Raw genomic sequence first — 22,401 nt, forward strand, 5'->3', positions numbered from 1 at the left:
TCGTCGCGAAACGGAACACAGGCTGCCCGCGGGCCATACGTGGGGGTGTAGGTCGAAGCTGTTCGAGCCAGGAATGTATACCCTCTCTATGTGCTGCGCGGCCGCTGGCGGAATTCCTCGCTGGATGCCGAAAAACTCGCCTGGAACGCGGACTTCTGACCCATAGAGCATCTCGGCTGCACTGACTCCAAAGTCATCATTGACAGTTGCTCGCAGCCCCAGTAGTACCCACCCAGTGCTGTCTGTTGAGCTTGGCCGTTAATGACGCCTTAAGTTGTCGGTGGAGACGCTCGACCATGCCGTTGCTCTGTGGGTGGTAAGCTGCGGTGGTATGAAGGCGCGTGCCGAGCAGTTTCCCCAGGGCAGAAAAAAGCGAGAATTGTAATTGTCGGCCTCGGTCAGTAGTTATGCGCAGAGGGCCACCGTACCGCGACACCCACGTTGCAACAAATGCTTCCGCCACCGTGGCGGCCGTGATGTCTTGTAGAGGCATCGCCTCAGGTCCCTTCGAGTACCGGTCGACACACGTGGAGAGGTACCTAAAACCTTGACAAGGCGGAAGAGGCCGCACCAAGTCTAAATACAAGTGGCAGTTAGGACCGCTTTCTGGTGGTTGAAACGGCTGCACCGCTGAACGCGTGTGTCGGGTCACTTTCATGGCCTTGACAGGCTTGGGAGCTTCTTGCCCTGCTTCGAACATCTTGTTGATCCGTGGCCAGATCAAGCTGTCTGTGATAAGCCTCTGTGTCACTGTGATGCCGGGATGGTTTTTCCCGTTCAGTTTATCGAATAGTGGCAGCCGAAGTTGATGGGGCACAACGGGCGAGGAGCTGCCTATGATTTGTCGCACGTGACTAGTGTTATTGTGTAGGAAAGTGGCACCTCCGCAAGCTGGAGCGACGAGCCTTATACCCGAAATTGACGCAGTTCGAGGTCGTTTTGCTGAGCGGAGGCGAACCTTGGAAATCCACAGGGCCATCGTGCACAGCGCCGAACCGCTACAGTGCGTCAGCAGCCTGATTTTTGGTCCCAGAGATATGGCGGACTTCCGTAGAAAATTCTGAGATAAAGCAATGTTGCCGAAGCTCATGTTCTGAGTACGAGGAACTGTTGTTCTTGAAAGCAAATATTAATGCCTTGTAGTCGGTTAGGATGTAAAAGCTACAGCCTTCAAGAAAAAACGGTAATGCTTGACAGTGCAACAGATGGCCAACATCTCCTTCCCGAAGGTGGTGCAGCCAGCTTTTGCAGTTTTGAGGCGCTTTGAGGAAAAGCTCAGTGGCCTCCAGTCTGTGCCATCGTGCTGCTGCAGTACTGCATCCGCTACCGGGGTCGATGCGTCTACCGTAGGCGAGTTGGCGCATCGGGCAATGGATGAAGCAGCAGCACTGCAGTCGCCAACGGCGTTGTGGCTTCCTGGAAGGAGTGTTCGTGCTCCCAAAGGAAGGTGTGCGTTTTTTTTTTTGCTCGCGAAGCAGCAGCTCGGTAAGCGGCTGAAGAATTTGTACACAGGATGGTATGACACGCTTGTGAAAATTTAAGAGCCCGAGAAACTCGTGCAACGTTCGGAAAGAAGTTGGAAAGGGGAATTCCTCGTTTGCCCGCACCCGTGATTCCAGTGGCTTGATCCCTTGGGGTGAAATGCTATGGCCGAGAAAATCCAAGACTTAAACTCCGAAAATGCATTTGTGGGGCTTTAGACCGTTCATTCACCCACTCTAAGAGAAGGCGAAAGTGTTCATTGTGCTCTTCGTCTGTGAAACTTGCAACCAGAATGTCAAGGTAGACGAAAATGAACGGAACTACGTGCGTAACCTCGTCCATGAACCTTTAAAAAGTTTGCGCCACATCCTTCACACCGTAAAGCATACGGACAAACTCAAATAGGCCAAATCAAGTAGTGATTGCTGTTTTCGGTGTGTCGCTGGGCTCGACAGCTATTTGGTGGTACGCGCTTATCAAACCGATCTTGCTGTATATTTTGATTCCTGCGAGACGGGCGCAGAAGTCTTCTATGCGCGGAAGGGGATATTAATCCGGAGTAGTGGCGGTATTCAAAGCTCAGTTATCACCACAAAGCCGCCAGTCACCATTTTCCTACTTTGGAACCAGATGGAGAGGAGAAGACCAATTGCTCGAGGATGGACGAATAACGCCGAGCTGAAGCATGAGTTCGAACTCACGGCAGGTGACTTCAAACCTCCGTCCAGCAAGCCTCGGTGGCCGCGCCGTGACAGGTGGGCTGGTGGTGGTGATATAATGCCTCATCTTGTGTTTCACTGGCAGCGAATAGTTTCGGGGCTTCGCAAGTTGCGGGCACTCAGCAAGTATGTTGTCGTACGTTTAGACCACCCGAAACGTACAGCTGCGAGAAGAGGCGAGGTTGGACTGCAGGGCAAGTAAATCGAGGGATCGGACGCTTAAGGCACTGAACGCGAACACTCACATTTAGGTTGAAATGGCTGATGAAGTGCGCTCCCATTGTGGCAAAGCTAACCTCGGCATCACGAACAACCATCTGTGCAAGCGGCAGAGTGCTATGTCTAGTGTTATTGACTGGTTTCTTGTTCAAAGCGTGGAGCGTGGGTGTGGACTTGTGGCGTTGGCTATTTAAGGCAGTGACGGGAACGACAGAGAACTTGGCTCCGTTGTCGACGAAGGGCCAGGTAGCCGTGAGATGCGGTCGACCACGAAGAATAGGCGACTTGCTCGAGGACCCATGTCGCATGCCACTGTTAACGACTGGCCGGGGAGTTTGCCGTCCATGAACAGGGCTGGGTGCAGCGACTTGCTTGTTCGCGAAAGCGACGGTGGTACCAGCACAACTGCCGTGGGGAGTCGCTAGGAGCGCTGCGAGACTGTGAAGGCGAATGGTTGAGCCGAAGTTGGTCGTCAGTGTTGCCACCCGTCGTCAGCTTCTCCAGTGCTCTGGAAAGCAGGTCGACCGCTTCCTCCAGACTTGATAGTCGGTATCCTGGCTCTGACGCAGCGGCGATGGTTAGCTGTGACGCAGAGGAGCAGTCGCATATGCGGTGAGCGAGTGCAGCTAGCCGATCGAGATTCGTCTTGTGAGAACTTGCCTGTACCATTCGTGTGGAATGGGGAAGGCGTTGCAAGAACAGCTCGCGCAAAATTAGAAGCTGGCTCTTGTTTGTGGAGTGCTCATCCAGTGACTGACGCAATCGGTGCAGGAGTTGTCACGGTCATTGGCCGCCCAGTTCTTCGGAGAGGAGCTGTGGGCGCTTACTCTGTTGTGATGGCTCGAGGCGCCGCAGGACCATGCGTTTTGGGCTGGGGCCGAAAACGTGCCCGCTAGCAAGTCGTCCATGGCGCCATCGATGTCGGAGGGTAGCTTGGCGATGAGGTGCAGGTACCTTGCTGTCTGAAGTGATGCGCTGGAGTTGAAAACAGGCGTCTACATGCATAGTCGGGGATTCTTGGGCCAAAAGCTGGGAAGCTGAAGTTCTGCGGCGATGACAGGATACGTAATCGTGGTGTCTTCTCTGTCAGCCGCAGTATGAGCAGTGTCGTCCACGGCAGCGCTCGATAAAAAAAAAAGGAAATGTCCTGGGTCACCGCTTGCTGGGAGATCGGTTTAGCTGAGTCAAGTAATACACGTTTTGACAGGTCGAGAACGGAGAATCAACTGGCTTTATTCAAAAGTAAAAGCAGGTTTGCAGAGTGGCAGTGGTGGCACCCCAGTCGTGCAGCAACTTCGGTTCCAAGAAAGAGAAGGGGGCAGTGACCCCACGACGAGGCAAACTGGATTTCCGGGCCAAGGCACAATGACTTGATGGTGGGGACTACGAAGTGACGGACGGTCGCTACAACAGGGAATGTTAACCGCGTGAAATGTTTAACTGGTTTCAGTCCTACTGTCTCGGTTACTTTCAACCGTTTTTGAGAGAGAGGGAGCGATTAGTGGTGGCGCCTCAATGGTGCTTGCATACTATTCCTTCGATGTATGATTGCCGTATACTTCCTTGCACGTTTCGGTAAGCGCTCACTAGTGTAGTTGGTGCACGTGTTCTCTCTTCCGTCTTTATTTTTGAAGTTCGTTTCCTGCGCCTTTTCCGCTTAAGACACACTTGCCTGTCTATTAAATGGAAAAGTCGCGAGACAGAAAAGATCTCTCTCTATCTTTCTCTGTCGCTAACATGCACTATCTGATGGGCGCGATCTGGGTAGTCGGCCTGACGGAACCCGCGCAGCTTCGAGTACAACAGCAGCATATGGTTTTCGGTGCAATCCCAATGTTTGATTCGCGAAACCTCACTGCTGCTGTGCGGTTCGTATCTCATGCGCTCTTGTTTATTCATTCCACTGGGAAATCCTGGTTACAGAACTTTCTCTGTGTTCACTCTAGTCTTTTATTGTGATAGTCAGTATATGGACACTCCACGCAAATTAACGCGGTCACGCTTCGTCAATATGCATTCGTATGTTATTTGCTTATCTGTGCCGTATATGAAAATAGATGCTATGCCATTCAACCAGGATAGTTCCGTGTGTCAGGTCTTACCTTCTTCGTTGAATTATTCATTTCTTTAGACTAGCAGAGCGTAGAATAAAGTTATAAAACACTTAATTCACAGCGCATAGCTGTTCTCTTAAGTCTCCTAAGACCATTCAAAAGAGCAAAACAATCCAAGCACTCACAATCTCACTGGCGCAGCTCATTCCAGGCGGTGTAGTGGCGCCTGTGCGCTGATATTAAACGCCCTACGTGGCGCGTTGAAGCTGTTAAGGGTGTAAGAAATATTCGTGCACCAGCGTCTGATGTATGCATGTACACTTAGGACAACCTCTGAGGGCTGGAACCGCAACGCGACCTTGCTATCGGTGTGAGTGCTTCGTTGTTCGGGCGAAACTACTTTTCGTTTTCTCTCTTTCTTTTTGCATGGTGAACATTTTGTGGTGCATAATTCACAACTATATGGTGCACCGTGGGGGTTAATTGTCAATTTCCTCTACTGTAACGCCTGCTTAGGTGATATGTAAGTGTATGTGAATGAACAAAACAAATGAAGCTATAGCTTTTTTACAGGTCACCATGGACTCGACACACGGTTTAAGATGTGATCCAATAAAGTGGACATGCACATAGCACTCGCAATTTTTGTCCTCGGACAGGGGGTGACGTGGAGCGCCTGACACCGCTGGACGGCTTCGACATGTGGCGGGCGCTCACCACGGGAGAGGCTTCGCCGCGGTCGGAGATCAACATCGACCGGCAGGCGGGCCAATCGGCGCTACGCTACAGGAACTGGAAGCTGGTCCTGGGAGACTTCGGCGACATGGACGAACACTTCGAGATACCAGGAGGGAGCCGCCCCTACGATGACCTGGACCCCCTGATGCGCAATTCAAGTGCGGCAGCCGTGCTCAGACGCCTGTACGGGAAGGAGGACGTCTTCGAGCACGCCAGCCAGTGGAGGCGAGAAGCGACGATCACGTGCGCAGACGCCGCCGCCGATAACTTCGCGGCGGGTGGCAATCGCTACCTGTTCGACATCGCGCAAGATCCGTGCGAGCTGAAAAACTTGGCCGAAGAACAACCGAAAGTAAGTGCCAAACCGAGAAGGTTTGGATGGCACACACTTGACCGGAGAAGGGCCGAGCGAGTGGGGCCAGGCACGTACCCAGGGGGGGGGGGGGGCCCCGGGGGGGCCCGAAATCAAGTGGCATACCCCCCCCCCTCCCCCTCCCCACCCACGCCACCACTTCTCACACATTCCTAAAGCGCCGCCAGATCAATGTTGAGACTTCGCAGCTGTTCATCGGTCAGCATTATGCTGCCTTTTTCACTGCTTTTAGATGGTGGTAGTTATCGGCATCTCTTGTAATGTGAAGGACAGTTTTCTCGTAGATTCCGCACCCACGCGATTAACTCGAGATGCGTTCAGTTGTCACCATCTATTCAACCGTCACGCCCATAGTTGTTGCTTTTGTTAGTTCAACCTTCTTTGTTTAGGCTGATCCTGGGACCAGGAGAGGGATGCAGCTGTTACACAGCTGGTCTGTACTCTCATGGAACGAGTTGCGGCCGGAGAAAACGCCAATTGCGTTTAACTTATCCCTTTGCTTCATTGTTTCCTTGAGTTACGACTCGCTGCGACGCTGGCAGATGCCCGGAACCATATACACGTGATATGGGTTAGATAAGGTGGGAAATAAAATAATGTGAAAGAGCGTCCATCATGCAACCCTGCAATAATCCTTAAACCCATAAGCAAGATGACTGTCGCCTGTTACCTAGTCTGTTTTTCCCTAACTGTATAGCACTTTTCGTGCAAAATTGGCAACTGGAAACAAAAATCGCAAGGAGTTGAGAAATTAAGCGATCTACTAAGGGAGAGAGCCAAGGCATCAACCAAACTGCAAGCAAAAGCGAATAATAAAAAAGTTAACCATTGCTTATGAGACTATTTGTGGATCAACATCTTTTTATTTAAAAAGGAAACAGAGAAAACGCCGCCGGAAGTGGAGAACAATTACTTGTTTTGAATGACGCTTCTACAGTTATCGGTTGAACCGCCTCACGTAGCCACTTCTCTGCTGTGCTTATGTGGGTGTTTTTCTAACCTTTCGCAGTGACCGCTGTACGTCTAGAATCGCAGTGTCCTGCGCTCTACGCGGTTGTATGGGACTGGCGGCCGCACAAACTGTCAAACTGTCAAAACTGATCAACAAGGCGAAAATAACTGATATTCGAAACTATAACATGAGAAAGACTGAAGAAGCCGTAAAAAATGAACGCAGCCTGAAATCAGTAAAAAAAAAAACCTGGCATAGGACAAACCACGATGTATGCACTAAAAGATAAGAAGGATAATATCATCAGCAATCTCGAAGATATAGTAAAAACAGCGGAAAAATTCTAAGCTGACCTGTATACAGTACCCACAGGAGTCACGATAGTTCACTTAGAAACAGTAATGAACAGGATACAGAAACTCTCCTATCAGGCACGTACCCAGGGGGGGGGGGCCCGGGGGGGCCCGGGCCCCCCCCGAAATCATGTGGCATACCCCCCCCCCTCCCCACCCACGCCTCCACTCCTCACACATTCCTAAAGCGCCGCCAGATCAATGTTGAGACTTCGCAGCTGTTCATCGGTCAGCATTATGCTTCCTTTTTCACTCCTTTTAGATGGCGGTAGTTATCGGCATCTCTTGTAATGTGAAGGACAGTTTTCTCGTAGATTCCGCACCCGCGTGATTAACTCGAGATGCGTTCAGTTGTCACCATCTAGCCAACCGTCACGCGCATAGCTGTTGCTTTTGTTAGTTCAACCTTGTCTGTTTAGGCTGATCCTGGGACCATGAGAGGGATGCGGCTGTTACTCAGCTGGTCTGTACTCTCATGGAACGAGTTGCGGCGGGAGAAAACGCCAATTACGTTTAACTTTTCCCTTTGCTTCATTATTTCCTTGAGTTACGGCTCGCCGCGACGCTGGCAGATGCCCGGAACCATACACACGTGATATGGGTTAGATAAGGTGGGAAATAAAATAATGTGAAAGAGCGTCGATCATGAAACCTGGCAATAACCCTTAAACCCATAAGCAAGATGACTGTCGCCCGTTACCTGGTCTCTTTTTCCCTAACTGTATAGCACTTTTCGTGCAAAATTGGCAACTGGAAACAAAAATCGCAAGGAGTTGAGAAATTAAGCGATCTACTAAGGAAGAGCCAAGGCAACAACCAAACTACAAGCAAAAGCGAATAATAAAAAAGGTAACCGTTGTTTATGAGAATATTTATGGATCAACATCTTTTTATTTAAAAAGAAAGCAGAGAAGAGGCCGCCGGAAGTGGAGAATGATTACTTGTTTTGAATGACGCTTCTACAGTTATCGGTCGAACCACCTCACGTAGCCACTTCTCTGCTGTGCTTATGTGGGTGTTTTTCTAACCTTTCGCAGTGAGCGCAGTACGTCTATAATCGCAGAGTCCTGCGCTCTACGCGGTTGTATGGGACTGGCGGCCGCACAGCGTTACGCAATTCGCGGAACTGTCAAAACTGATCAACAAGGCGAAAATAACTGATATTCGAAACTGTAACATGGGAAAGACTGAAGAAGCCGTAAAAAACGAACGCAGCCTGAAATCAGTAAAAAAGAAACCTGGAATAGGACAAACCATGATGTATGCACTAAAAGATAAGAAGGATAATATCATCAGCAATCTCGAACATATAGTAAAAGCAGCGGAAAAATTCTAAGCTGACTTGTATACAGTACCCAGAGGAGTCACGATAGTTCACTTAGGAACAGTAATGAACAGGATACAGAAACTCTCCTATAACTAGCGATGAGGTCAGAAGGGCACTGCAAGACATGAAACGATGAAGAGCGGCAGGATAAGGAGGAACAACAGTCGATTTAATCAAAGATGGAGGAGACATTATGCTTGGAAAACTGGCGGCTCTTTACACGAAGTGTCTATCGACTGCAAGGGTCCCAGAAAACTGGAAGAATGCAGACATTATACTAATCCACAAAAAAAGGAGACGTTAAAGAATTGAACAATTATGGGACCATTACCTTGCTCCCAGTATTATATAAAATATTTACCAAAATAATCTCCAATAGAATAAGGTTAACACTAGATTTTGTCAACCAAGGGAACAGGCTGGCTTCAGGAAGAGATACTTTACAATGGATCACATCCATGTCATCAACCAGGTTATCGCGAAATCGGCAGAGTACAATAAGCCTCTCTATGTGGCTTTTATAAATTACGAAAAAGCATTTGATTCAGTAGAGATACCAGCAATCATAGAGACACTACGTAATCAACGAGTACAGAACGCTTACGGAAAAAGCTTGGAAAATATTGCTACATGCGTGAGGTATCCGTTTGTTTGAACGAGGTGCGTGGGCGCCATAACTCCAGAAAAGAGAAGGAAGAACGAACTGAGCTCGCGCTGTGAATCTAACCGGTCAGCGCTGCAACCGTCGTTGTAAGTATAATCTGTAAATAGTTTCTCGTCTTACTGACTCGTCTTTCGCGTTAGAATATCTACGAGGTTCTACAGCTACCTTAATTCTACACAAGGAAAGCAGGGACATACCTATAGAGAAAGGGGTCAGAGAGGGAGACACAATTTTTCCAAAGCTATTTTCTGCGTGCGTAGAAGAATTCAAGCTAGTAAACTGGGAAGGCTTAGGAGTAAAGATCGACGGCAAATATCTGAGCAACCTTCGGCTTGCCGATGACATTGTTCTATTCAACAACAATGCAGACGAGTTACAACAAATCATTGGAGACCTTAACAGAGAGAGTGTAAGAGTGGGGTTGAATATTATTATGCAGAAGCTGAAGATAATGATAAATAGCCGGGCAAAGGAACAAAAGATCAGGATGGCCAGTCGGCCACTAGAGACTGTGAAGGAGTACGTCTACCTAGGTCAATTAATCAGAGGGAACCCTGATCATGAGAAGGAAATTCACAGAAGAATAAAAATAGGTTGGATCGCATACGGCAGACGTTTCCAGCTCCTGACTGAAAGCTTACCATTATTATTGAAAAGTAAGGTGTGCAATCAGTGCATTTTGCCAGTGCAATATGTCCAGTGCCAATGCATTTGCCAGTGCATTTCCCAGTGCATTTTGCCAGTGCATATGGGGCAGAGAGTTGAGAGCAAGTTAAGGACCACGCAAAGAGCGATCGAACGAAGATTGCTAGGCATAACGTTAAGAGAACAAGATAGTGGTTTGGATCAGAGATCGAACGGCTATAGACGATATTCTAATTGACATCAAGAGGAAAAAATGTAGCTGGGTAGGTCATGTAATGCGCCGGTTAGAGAACAGTAGGACCATTAGGGTTACAGAATAGGTACCAAGAGAAGGGAAACGCAATCGAGGACGACAAAACACTAGGTGGAGCGATGAAATTAGGAAATTCGCGGGTGCTAGTTGGAATCGGTTGGCGCAGGACAGGGGTAATTGGAGATCGCAGGGAGAGGCCTTCGTCCTGCAGTGGACATAAAACAGGCTGATGATGATGATGATGATGATGATGATGATGATGATGATGATGATGATGATGATGGAAGTGGTGGGCCCCCCCCGAAAAAAAATCCTGGGTACGTGCCTGTCTCCTATATAACTAGCGATGAGGTCAGAAGGGCCCTGCAAGACATGAAACGATGAAGAGCGGGAGGATAAGGTGGAATAACAGTCGATTTAATCAAAGATGGAGGAGACATATTGCTTGGAAAACTGGCGGCTCTTTATACGAAGTGTCTTTCGACTGCAAGGGTCCCAGAAAACTGGAAGAATGCAGACATACTCATCCACACACAAAAAAAAAGGAGACGTTAAAGAATGGAACAATTATGGGACCATTAGCTTCCTCCCAGTATTATATAAAATATTTGCCAAAATAATCTCCAATAGAATAAGGTTACCACTGGATTTTGTCAACCAAGGGAACAGGCTGGCTTCAGGAAGAGATACTTTACAATGGATCACATCCATGTCATCAATCAAGTTATCGCGAAATCTGCAGAGTACAATAAGCCTCTCTATGTGGCTTATATAGATTACGAAAAGGTATTTGATTCAGCACAGATACCAGCAATCGTAGAGGCACTACCTAATCAAGGAGTGCAGAACGCTTACGTAAAAGCTTGGAAAATATTGCCACATGCGTGAGGTATTTGTTTGTTTGAACGAGGCGCGTAGGCGCCATCACTCCGGAAAAGAGGAGGGAGAACGAACTGGGCTCGCGCTGTGAATCTAACCGGTCAGCGCTGCAACCGTTGTTGTAAATATAATCTGTAAATATTTTCTCTTCTTACTGACTCGTCTTTCGCGTTAGAATATCTACACAGGTTCTACAGCTACCTTAATTCTACGCAAGAAAAACACGGAGATACCTATAGAGAAAGGGGTCAGACAGGGAGACACAATTTCACCAAAGCTATTTTTATTTCACCAAAACCATTATTATTGAAAAGTAAGGTGTGCAATCAGTGCATTTTGCCAGTGCAATATGTTCAGTGCCAATGCATTTGCCAGTGCATTTCGCCAGTGCATATGGGGCAGAGACTTGAGAGAAAGTTAAGGACCATGCAAAGAGCGATCGAACGAAGATTGCTAGGCATAACGTTAAGAGAGAAAGAGAGTGGTTTGGATCAGAGAGCGAGCGGGTATAGACGATATTCTAATTGACATCAAGAGGAAACAATGTAGCTGGGCAGGTCATGTAATGCGCCGGTGAGATAACCGTTGGACCATTAGGGTTACAGAATGGGTACCAAGAGAAGGGAAACGCAATCGAGGACGACAAAACACTAGGTGGAGCGATGCAATTAGGAAATTCGCGGGCGCTAGTTGGAATCGGTTGGCGCCGGGCAGGGGTAATTGGAGATCGAAGGGAGACGCCTTCGTCCTGCAGTGGACATAAAAACAGTCTGATGATGATGATGATGATGGTGGTGGTGGTGGTGACGAAGACGACGACGATGATGATGATGATGATTGAGGTGGTGGGCCCCCCCCCCCCCCCCCGACAAAAATTCCTGGGTACGTGACTGAGTGGGGCATACGGGTGGGCACGTGCCATGTGTGCCCTCGATATACGCTCGACGACGAACACGCCGCGCAACTTGGTTGCACGAGCGCCTTTGTATCGCTTGTGTAAACCTTACCTAGAAAATGGGTGAAAACGCAATAGAAAGTTGCTCACTTGAAAAACTGCCTGGTGCGAATCGCCGCTCGTCGCCGTAGCAACGGGTATTAGTGGCATTTCGTCTTGTATGTTGTTCAAACGAATTTATTATTGTTCTTCCCTTCTCGACTGTTGTTATATACATTTGTTCTGTAAAGCTAGTATGGGCTGAGTGATGCAGCCTAGGTGCGTAGTCAACGCACAATAAAAGCGCATTTTAATTTTTGCACGTGCAAATCCAACAGTCTTCTGTTTCTACCATCTAGCGTAGGGAAGTTTACATGCACATGGTAAAACACAAATACACAAAACCAAAGAACTGGGACACGGTTTTTCTTACACATGATGAAAACAGTTATGCCAACAATAAATTATTGCCGTTTCACAGTAGGACCGCGCACAGCTCCACAGAAATCTTGCTATCACTTACAGAAGGAAAAGTAAAACAAAAAGAAAAGGCCAGGGGGGACTTGCTATGAAAGCCTCTCAGGAACGGAGGGAGCCTTAAAGCAGTGAAGAAGAAACTAAGAATAGCCAAGAATAAGATGTATGCGTTAAGAGACAAAGTCGGGAATATCATTACTAATATTAATGAGATAGTTCAAGTGACTGAGGAGTTCTATAGAGATTTATACAGTACAACTGGCACCCACGACGATAATAGAAGAGAGAATAGTCTAGAAGAATTTGAAATCCCACAGTAACGCCGGAAGAAGTAAAGAAAGTCTTGACAGCTATGCGAAGGGGGAAGGCAGCTGGTTAAGATCAGGTGAAAACAGATTTGTTGAAGGATGGTGGGCAGATTGTTCCAGAAAAACTGGCCACCCTGTATACGCAATGCCTCATGACCTCAAGCGTACCGGAATGTTGGAAGAACGCTAACATAATTCTAATCCATAAGAAAGGGGACGCCAGACTTGAAAAGTTATAGACCGATCAGCTTACTGGCCGTTGCCTACAAAACATTTACTAGGGTAATCGCAAATAGAATCAAGAACACCTTAGACTTCTGCCAGCCAAAGAATCAGGCAGGATTCCGTAAAGGCTACTCAACAATAGACCGCGTTCCCACTCTCAATCAGGTGATAGATAAATGTGCGGAATATAACCAAGCCTTACATATAGCTTTCATTGATTACGAGAAAGCGTTTGATTCAGTCGAAACCTCAGCAGTCATGGAGGCATTACGGAATCCAGGTGTAGACGAGCTGTATCTAACATTACTGAAAGATATCTATGGCGGCTCCACAGTCACCGTAGTCCTCGATAAAGAAAGCAACAAAATCCCAATAAAGAAAGGCGTCAGGCAGGGAGATACGATCTCTCCAATGCTATTCACAGTGTGTTTACAGGAGGTATTCAGAGACCTGGATTGGGAAGAATTGGGGATAAGACCTAATACAGAATACCTTAGTAACTTGCGATTCGCTGATGATATTACCTTGCTTAGTAAGTCAGGGTACCAATTGCAATGCATGCTCACTGACCTGGAGAGGCAAAGCAGAAGGGTGGGTCTAAAAATTAATCTGCAGAAAACTAAAGTAACGTTTAACAGTCTCGGAGTAGAACAGCAGTTTACGATAGGTAGCGAGGCAATGGAAGGGGTAAGCGAATACATCTACTTAGGGCAGGTAGTAACCGCGGATCCTTAACATGAGACGGAAATAATCAGAAGAATAAGAATGAGCTGAGGTCTGTTTGGCAGGCATTCTCAGATCATGAACAGCAGGTCACCATTATCCCTCAAGAGAAAAGTGTATAACAGCTGTGTCTTACCAGTACTCACGCATGGGGCAGAAACCTGGAAGCTTAGGAAAAGTGTTCTACTTAAATTGAGGACGACGCAACGAGCTATGAAAAGAAGAATCAAGGGTGTAATGTTACGGGATAAGAAAAGAGTACATTGGGTGAGGAAATAAACGCGAGTTAACGACATTGTTGTGCATAGGGGGCGCTGTCAAATAAATCAGCTATATATAAGCGATTGCCATCGGAATAAAAGCCAGTGCCGTGGTTCCCCGTCAATGTATACTCTGGTCTTATCATTCGGCGCTTCGCGCCACTACAATCTGGCGCAGTCAGCGAAGCTAGCGAGCTAGCGACGAACTGTATTTCCTTACCTGGCTTCGTGCTGTTCCAAGGGGCGTCACCTACGAGATGGCAGCGTACGGACTACCGCCATTACCGCCTTTCCTGGAGACTCCTGGAGATACGACAATTCCATGGGAACAGTGGCGCGATGATTTCACAAATTTCCTTGAGGCGACGGGGATGGACGCGCGACTGCCAGTACGGAAAAAGGCCATTCTGCTGCAATGTCTTTGGGCCGAGGGACAACGTGTTTTTCGCACATTGGGCCTAGAGCCGGCACGAACGTAATACACGACAGAAGCCGGGCCGGCGGCAAGCAAAATAACCAGCAGGAAAAGGCAAGATGGAAGCAAGGGAAGGGGATAGTTACACGGAGGCGTTGGGCCTATTGGAGCGGCAGTTCTCAAGCACCGTCAACGTAGTGGTCGAGCGACGTCGATTCACGTTACGTCGGCAACTGCCGAATCCGCCGTTACGAGAGTACATCAGTGCCCTCCGAAAGTTCGCAAAGACGTGCGACTTCGGGCAATTCTTGGAAGCTGCTCTGCGAGTCAGGGTTGTTGACGGAGTACGGAGCACTGAGTTGCGACAGAAATTGCTCTTGAAAGGGTGAAAACGTACGCTCGCCGAGGCAGCGCAAATGCTGCAGACGTACGAGCAGGCAGCGGAGGGTGCTGCAGTCTACGACCAAGGACCGTGTTACGAACTTCCAACCGGTGCCACCAGTGTTACGACATCCAACCGGTGCCAGCAGTGTTACGAACTTGTACCGCTGCACCACGATTACGGCTTTGTGGTCCCGTAGCGCTCGTCACCCGTTTCGTGACAGAGCGTTGGTAGCGAAGACTCCGAGCCTGGCGTCGATGAGAATAACAAAAGGGACTTTATACATTATATACAGGTTATCATACAGGACATGAACGGGTCGGCACTGGGGCCGAGTGCTCACAACAAACGCGACTGTTCTCGCACGACGACGTCCGGCGAAAACGCGTGACACTTCTCACCCCAGTCGGGAGCGACACTCTCTCCCGGTGGGTTGGCGGATCCTGTTTTTCAGGCTGCGCGTTGCTGCTTTTATAATCCCCGAGGAACCATTGTCACTCCAACGGCCCAATACAAAGTCAGCACACGACGGTCGTCCGAGGGGTCCAACCAGCGACCGCGCTGGCCACCCGGTTCAAAGTTCGCGCGCGCGGTGACCTCCAGGCAAAGGGAGGCGCGGCGCCGGGCTGTCTGGCACACGCTGACACGTCCAAACTTGCGGCTCGCCGAGGCTTCTCCGCTGGATCCCGCTGCCTGACCTCTCAGCATCTTGACTTGTGAAGGGAGAATTAGGGCGCTCGCAGGATAGATTCTGCATCTTGCAGATTCGGAATCCGGGCTGGTGGTAATGGCACAACAACCGTCACAAACGGACATAGTGCAGCACGTATGTCAAGGCAGAAGCCCACACAGCGACGCGGCAATGACGCCGGTGCGGAGGTGTTACCGGTGCGGCTCTACAAGGCAGCTAGCTAATTCACAGGAATGTAAAGCACGGGGGAAACGTTGCTCCCAGTGCCGCAGGATGGGACATTTCCGAGCGGTCTGTGGCAGGTCGACGCAGCGGGACATGTGGACGGTCCGAAACGACGGCGCTAGCGAGGAGGATGTGCTCACTGTGCGGGCGGTCAGACAAGTAGGACGAAGGTCGTTGACGTCGTTTTTGAGAACGAGCCACTTCAGTATAGATACTGGGTCGTCGGTGTGTATTTTGCCAGACCACGTTTATCGAGCCAAGTTCGCCAACAGGTTTCCTTTGACTGCGGCTTCAGCGACGCTGCGGGATTTTTCACAGAAGAAAATTCCAGTCTTGGGATGGTTCACAGCCAGAGTTGTACGCGGGAACAATCGGCTTGCCTTCGCTTTTACGTTGTTCCCCAATGCATGGCATACCAGGACTGGATGGGGTCTACCAGCTACAGTTGCATATCATCGGTTCTACACTGGAGTGTCTACAAGTCAGGGTCAGCCCCCAGTCGCTTCCTCCTGAATTATGTGAGTCTTCCTTTCTTTTCGCTGATAAGTTGGGATTAGCGAAACGCTTTGTACATTCTGTGAAGCGGCGCGCAGATGTAAAACAAGTAGCAGCGAAGGTTTGACGTTCGCTCCTGACGCTGCGAGAGAAAGTTGCGACTGAACAGGCAAGATTATTGGATGCAGGCATTATAGAAAAGGTCAGTGCTGCGGAATGGGTGTCTTCTATAGTGGTTGTACAGAAGAAAGATGGAACTATCCGTCTATGCGTCGATTTGCGCGAGGCGAAGAAAGAAGTAGTCATTGGATTCCCTATGCCGCACACGGAGGAACTACTGCATGCGCTGAACAGAGCAGCATGGTTCTCGAAACTGGATCTTGCTGCAGCCTACCATCAAGTGGAATTTCCGAATAGAGTCGCGAATTAACGACGTTTATTACGCACGAAGGTTTACTTAGGTTCCACAGAGTGTATTTTGGCCTCGCATCGGCACCAGCCGCGTTTCAGCGAATGATTCAAGTAATCTTGAAAGGCTGCAAGGGTCTGTTGTTTTATATCGACGACATTATAGTATTTGGAAAGACTAAGAACGAGCACAACCGTAACCTTCGCAAGGCATTGCACCGGATCCCTGAGGTGGGGCTGCAGCTAAATCAGAAATGCTTGTTCGCTGTCAAGGAACTCTCCTTTTTGGGTCACCATGTGAGTGCAAGTGATCTTGCCCCACTAAAGTCAAAGGTGAATGCTGTGATTAAAGCACAAATGCCTGCTGATGTAGTCTCGCTGCGGTTTTTCCTTTGGCTCGTAGGCTTTTACTCTCATTTTCTTCCCAATTATGCAGTGGTGGTGGAGCCGCTGCGACGGCTTCTTCGTAAAGGACAGGAGTTCGTGAGGGACCAGAGCACCGAGGAGAGTTTTTGCAGGATCAAGGAGATTCTCTCGTCATGCGGGGTGGTGGCTATGTTCAACGAGTCTTTGCTTGTACTAGTGACCACTGACGCCTCGGCATATGGACTGGGAGCTGTGCTACAGCAGGTAGTCGACGGAGAAGTACGTATAGTGGCATTCGCTTGGAGGACACAAACTCCAACGGAACGCAGCTACTCTACCGAGGAACGAGAGGCGCTGGCATGTTTATGCGCGTGCGAACATTGGCACGCTTATCTGTGGGGCCGCAAGTTTGTCTTACGAACTGATCATCAGGCTTTGGTGACACTGCTGTCCACAAATGGGGTTGGAAGACGACCACTGCGTATTAAACGCTGGTGTGCTAGACTTTTGAGATACAACTTCACTGTACATTACACAAAGGGGAACGCTAATGTCGTTGCGGATGTGCTTTCTAAGTTACCTTTGACCTCTGCAGAGGACGAACCTGTGGAGGAAGTAGTTGCTGTGGTTTCCAGCATGATCCCTAAGATTGAGTTGAGAGCAGCAACAGCTGAGGATTCATTGCTAAATGAGTTGGCGCAGCCTGTTATGTCCAGATGGCCGGAAAAGGGCTGTTTAGCTGGAAAACTAAGGTTGTTTTTTCGTATACAAGAAGAACTGTCGGTTATACAGGGGCTACTGTTTCGCGCTGAATGGGTCGTTCCCCCAGCGGCACTCACTTCCAGGCTGGTAATGATGGCATATGAATCGCATCCAGGCATTGTAAGGACCAAACAACGGTTGAGGCAAAAGTACTGGTGGCCGGGAATGGACAGTGATGTTGAATCTCTGGTTAGGAATTGTGCTATCTGCAGAGCATCAGATAAATCTGCAAAAACTATAATGGCCCCATTGGAGCCAGTAAAGTGGCCCGAGAAGCCGTGGGAAAAGCTTCGAATCCACATCGTTGGGCCAATGGAGCGGGCCCCTCCGGAGTGCAGGTTTGCAATCGCTATTATTTATTACCACAGCAAGTGGCCCGAGGTGGCATTTGCGTCCACAATCACTGCGCAGGCAGTGGTGAAAGTGCTTTTGGAACTTTTTGCGAGAGAAGGATACCCGAAAACCATTGTAACTGACAATGGGCGTCAGTTTATGTCGACATGTTTTGGCAGTTTTTATGAGATCGGGGAATCCAGCACTGCCTTACAACATTGTACTACCCGCAATGCAATGGTCAGATTGAGCGGTTCAACCGCGTTCTCAAGGAATATATTCAGGTTGCGGTATTGGAACGAAGACCACTCAAGGTGGCAATCTGGGACTACCTGGGTGTTTACAGGGCCACCCCACATGCAACTACAGGAGCGTCACCGGTTTACCTACTGCATGGAAGAAGACCCAGAACAAGATTGGATGTTGTCGGCCTTCCAGAAATTGAATTTTTCAATGAGCCGCGTGTCGCCATGGAAAAATTGAAACAGCGCGTTAAGGAGCAGCAACAACGAACAAAAAAGTACACCAATAAAAAACGAGGTGCCAGAGCGTCTACCACTGAGCCAGGAGATTTCGTAAAAATAAAGCAAGGCGGACCAAAGACGAAACACAAGTTTTCTTAGCCGATCCAAGTGGAGAAACGAGTGGACGCGAATTCGTTTTTTCTGGCAAACGGTACGAAATGGAAGGCATCAAAATTAACAGTTATTGGTAAAGTAGGGACAGGACAGGCACAAGCCCTAGGTAACGCGGTTACAGCGCGACGCAGTGCAGCCTCAGGGTTTTCCTGCGACCTGGATCTTCACATAGGGAAGATAGCGGAGCAAAATACACTTACAACCATCGAGAATCAATCTGAACTGGTGCCACTAGAAGAGATTCAGGGAAGCGCTAACAATTCTGATGGTGCCCAGCCCACAATAACGGAGTCTATACTAGAGGTTCCCGATCAGCAGGCTATCCCTCTGTCGCAGTTGACCAGAACCACAGCACCACAACGCACCAGGCCAGATGGAACAAGAAGAATGTCAGCGCAATATGAAGATTATGAGCTTACCTGACTGTAAGAGCATCGTTCGTGCCATGTGCTGTGAAGTGAGTGCGCGAAAGTGGATTGATTTTTCTTTCCTTTCTTTTTTTATGACAGGGGAATGTGTTGTGTATAGGGGGCGCTGTCAATTAAATAAGCTATATATAAGCGATTGCGATCGGAATACAAGTCAGTTCCGTGGTTCCCCGTCAACGTATTGTCTTGTCTTATCATTCGGCGCTTCGCGCCACTACATACATCTTAGTTGAAATCAAGAAAAAGAAATGGGCATGGGCAAGACATGTAATGAGGAGGCAAGATAACCGATGGTAATTAAGAGTTACGGACTGGGTTCCAAGGAAAGGGATAGGAAGCGTAGCAAGGGGTGGCAGAAAGTTAGGTGGGCAGATGAGATTAACAAATTTGCAGCGACAACGTGGCCACAATTAGTACATAACCGGGGTAGTTGGAGAAGTACGGGAGAGGCCTTTGCCCTGCAGTGGGCGCAACCAGGTTGATGATGATGATGATGATCATCATCATCATCATCATCACAGGGAAGAGGAGCTTTTTGGTGACCAGTCAGATATAGCACGCACAAAAACGCGTCATGTGGTCGACACATCCTGAGAAGCCAGTACTGCGGAAAAGGGGTGCGAGTGGAAGCGCTGGAAGTTCCTCAACATTCAAGATTTCGCTTCCAAGTCGCAGACGCCTCGCAGGGTGGCGAAAGTGAAAATATTGACCTTTTGATAGGCGCTGATCAATACTGGGAAATTGTCAAAGTTAGGTGGGCGAATGAGATTAAGAAGCTTGCAGGGACAAGATGGCCACAATTAGTACGTGACCGGGGTAGTTGGAGAAGTAGTAGTTGCCCTGCAGTGGGCGTAGCCAGGCTGCTGCTGATGATGATAATGATGATGATGATGATTTACTACTCAGGTTGACAAATTTGAATTTGGAAGAACGATACCGCCTTTGTTACAAATCCGCTTGTCAGGTGAGGCTTGCGTGATGGTCGATTATCATATAACAACTGTGCTGCTTGTAATAGCCAATGCCAACTATTTGATATAAGAATCCGACAGCGTAGTACATGTTAAATTATGTTGCAGACCGAATCAAATTAATGAGATGTTCGCTTTGCGGTTAGAAGTCATATATTCGCGCACCTATCTTCAGTTTGAAAGTTCTCTGCAATAAACATGTAAAAAACGAAAAGGACAAGAATATTTAGAAGATACCAGCTCGCACGAACGCCGCGCCTTTGTGCCAGCATACATACTGTTGCGATTGTCAGCACGTCCCAAGTTCCGTGAGATCAATCTCACCGCTGACTGCCACTGTTGCGAAGTCGGGGGTTCGTACGGCCAACGAACTTTCCATCGACGGCGCCGTGCCAGGTGCCGGGAGAATGGGTTCCTAGCAACGCTTAGGAGAAATAAGAAAAAGGAACATATTGAAAAAGGTACATGGTTGAGATTATAAAAGGGCTCCAACTATCGGAGCAGACCATGGTAACGTCTTAACGTGTCCGAGTCACACTGTCTCCGAGCGTCCTCTTCCTCAGCCGTCGGAATCCGCGTTTTAGGCCAGCGTCGCCTTTGTTCATGGTTTCCACCCATCCGGCGTCAGGATCCAGATGTCATCAGGGAACCAATGCCGGCGTGGGTGAGCTGGTTGCCCCTTTCGGTGCGCCGATGTTATCGGTGAGCAGGTTGCCCCTTTCGGTGAGCCCAGTCGGAAACGCACGCACATCACTGGGCACAAAGAGGGAAAGTAGAGGGAACGCAGGCTGACTCCGATCCCCGGCGTGGTCATGCCAGTTTGTGCGACTGACAGGTGAAAAGAAGCGTAGCGTTGCACGGACCTTCACTCCAGCTTACACAGGCCAATTTGGGCTGCTGACAGGTGCGAAGAATCGTAGCGTGAAGCGTTACAACTGCATGTCGCAGGGGTGGCATCCCCCTTCAGAATGGCCGCCGTGCACAACACCTAGCACGGAAGATGAAATTGTCAGATTTCGAACACCGACAACTAGAGTCTAGCGCCCTCTCAAGGTTTAACCTGTCTAGGTTCTTCCGGGAAGCGGGCTCGAAGTAGGGAGTGAAAACACCCAGACGGGACCGTGCTGCCTGAAGCATAAACATTCGCAGCACACACTCGTAAACATCCCGCAATTATTTTCATCCTCGTGAAAACTGCTGCGAGAGAATGCGGCTGTAAGTCGACAGCTACTCGCACTTGGTGTCCGTCAAGGGTAAAGTAACGAAATTGAAGAAGAAAATATCCTCACTCGAGGTTAAATGTGCACGAAAAAAGCAGCAGCAACTACTCGAGAAAATGGATCACACTTTGTGTGGTAGTGAAAAACTGTGCGAAAGGTCAATTTTTCTAACTCGTTTTTTTTTTTTGTTGCTAAATGTGATCATTCATTATGTGTTTGGGAAATGTCTGTTATCGCTAGAAGACTTTTCTACGGTTTGCATGTCAGACTACACATGAGGGAAGCGGGATATTTTTGTTTTGTGCCTCTTCTTGAATTACAAGTAACTTCCGCATGTTTGGCAGTGAACTTCTATATAAGCGGAAATGCTTCGTTCACCTGGTTTGCAACAATTCCGTCGATTCCGAAGACCCGGTGGAAACATTACCACACTGCTACGATTGCATCATGTCGCCTGGCATTTTGCTACTGTAGCGGACTTGTAATTTGGCGATTTGCGAACCGCCTTTAATTACAAAAAAAATCTTATAATTTTTCCTCGATGTAAATAAATCATTTTCATTTGAGTAGTTACGAATTCTAACGTTAGGTTTATATCCTTCGATGCGTGCAAGTCTACGCATATTGTTGTAGTCTTCTTTTTCGACTTATCTGATGCGTTTTGTATTTAGTCACTGTTTACTATAGTGTCTCGTGCAAATCTGTCAAGTTGTTTTTAGGAAGAGCTTTTACCCACAGCCTCTTTCATATTTCTGATATAAATCAAATGCTATTGTATGGCATCTAAAGTTTCTGTCTGCGGCACCTAATTACAGCTTTCAGCTACAATTATGCGTCCGCTTTTATTATTCCACGTTTTAATTAGTGCGCTTTGATATACTTATCCAAGAGCACAGGTCTCTGCAGTGTTTCCGTGTGCGACAAACTAATTCGCCGTCATTGCGTGCAGCTCTTCTCGATGCTGTTGGAGAGACTGGAAGTCTACAACAAGACCGTCGTGCCGCCCGTAGACGAGACCATCGATCCTCGGGGCAGTCCTGAATTCCACGACGGCGTCTGGGCACCGTGGGTGAAATGAGTACGGGTCTCGAATCGAGGCGCACTTTTGAAGCGAAAGCGAATCCGACGCTGGCAGCGAAAACAGTAGCGCCCCTTGTTCCCCTCAGCAATGGTTCCCACGACTATAGGCTGTCAGTTCGCTCGCGAGCTGTCTGCATCCTGGGCAAACCGATGCATATATTCGTATTAAAGCTTCGTTGAAGGCTTCAAGCCTGCGCCGTCGTCGTGTTGTGTCAGACCATGCGGAGAAACGATATTCGGTGACTGCCGCTAGTGTGTATATATATATATATATATATATATATATATATATATATATATATATATATAGCACCAGTCTCCGCCTTTGAGGATATCCGGGTGGTCGAGATCACAATCATCCAAATACCCCAATGGCTGTAGAGGACGAAGAATTTATTTATT

General features: G+C 48.5%; 1 protein-coding gene across 1 annotated transcript in view; it reads left to right on the plus strand.

The window, feature by feature from the left end:
* Positions 1–22,132, plus strand: part of LOC135916590 (arylsulfatase J-like) — a 92,261-nt gene extending 70,129 nt beyond the window's left edge. The window contains exons 6-7 of the mRNA XM_065450024.2: positions 5,134–5,564; positions 21,869–22,132. Coding sequence (XP_065306096.2) covers positions 5,134–5,564; positions 21,869–21,997 — 560 coding nt within the window. The 3' untranslated portion in view covers positions 21,998–22,132. The remainder of the gene's footprint in view (positions 1–5,133; positions 5,565–21,868) is intronic.
* Positions 22,133–22,401: the final 269 nt, after the last annotated feature.

This window comes from Dermacentor albipictus, chromosome 2, assembly GCF_038994185.2.
Source record: "Dermacentor albipictus isolate Rhodes 1998 colony chromosome 2, USDA_Dalb.pri_finalv2, whole genome shotgun sequence".
In the NCBI taxonomy this organism is placed as follows: domain Eukaryota; kingdom Metazoa; phylum Arthropoda; class Arachnida; order Ixodida; family Ixodidae; genus Dermacentor; species Dermacentor albipictus.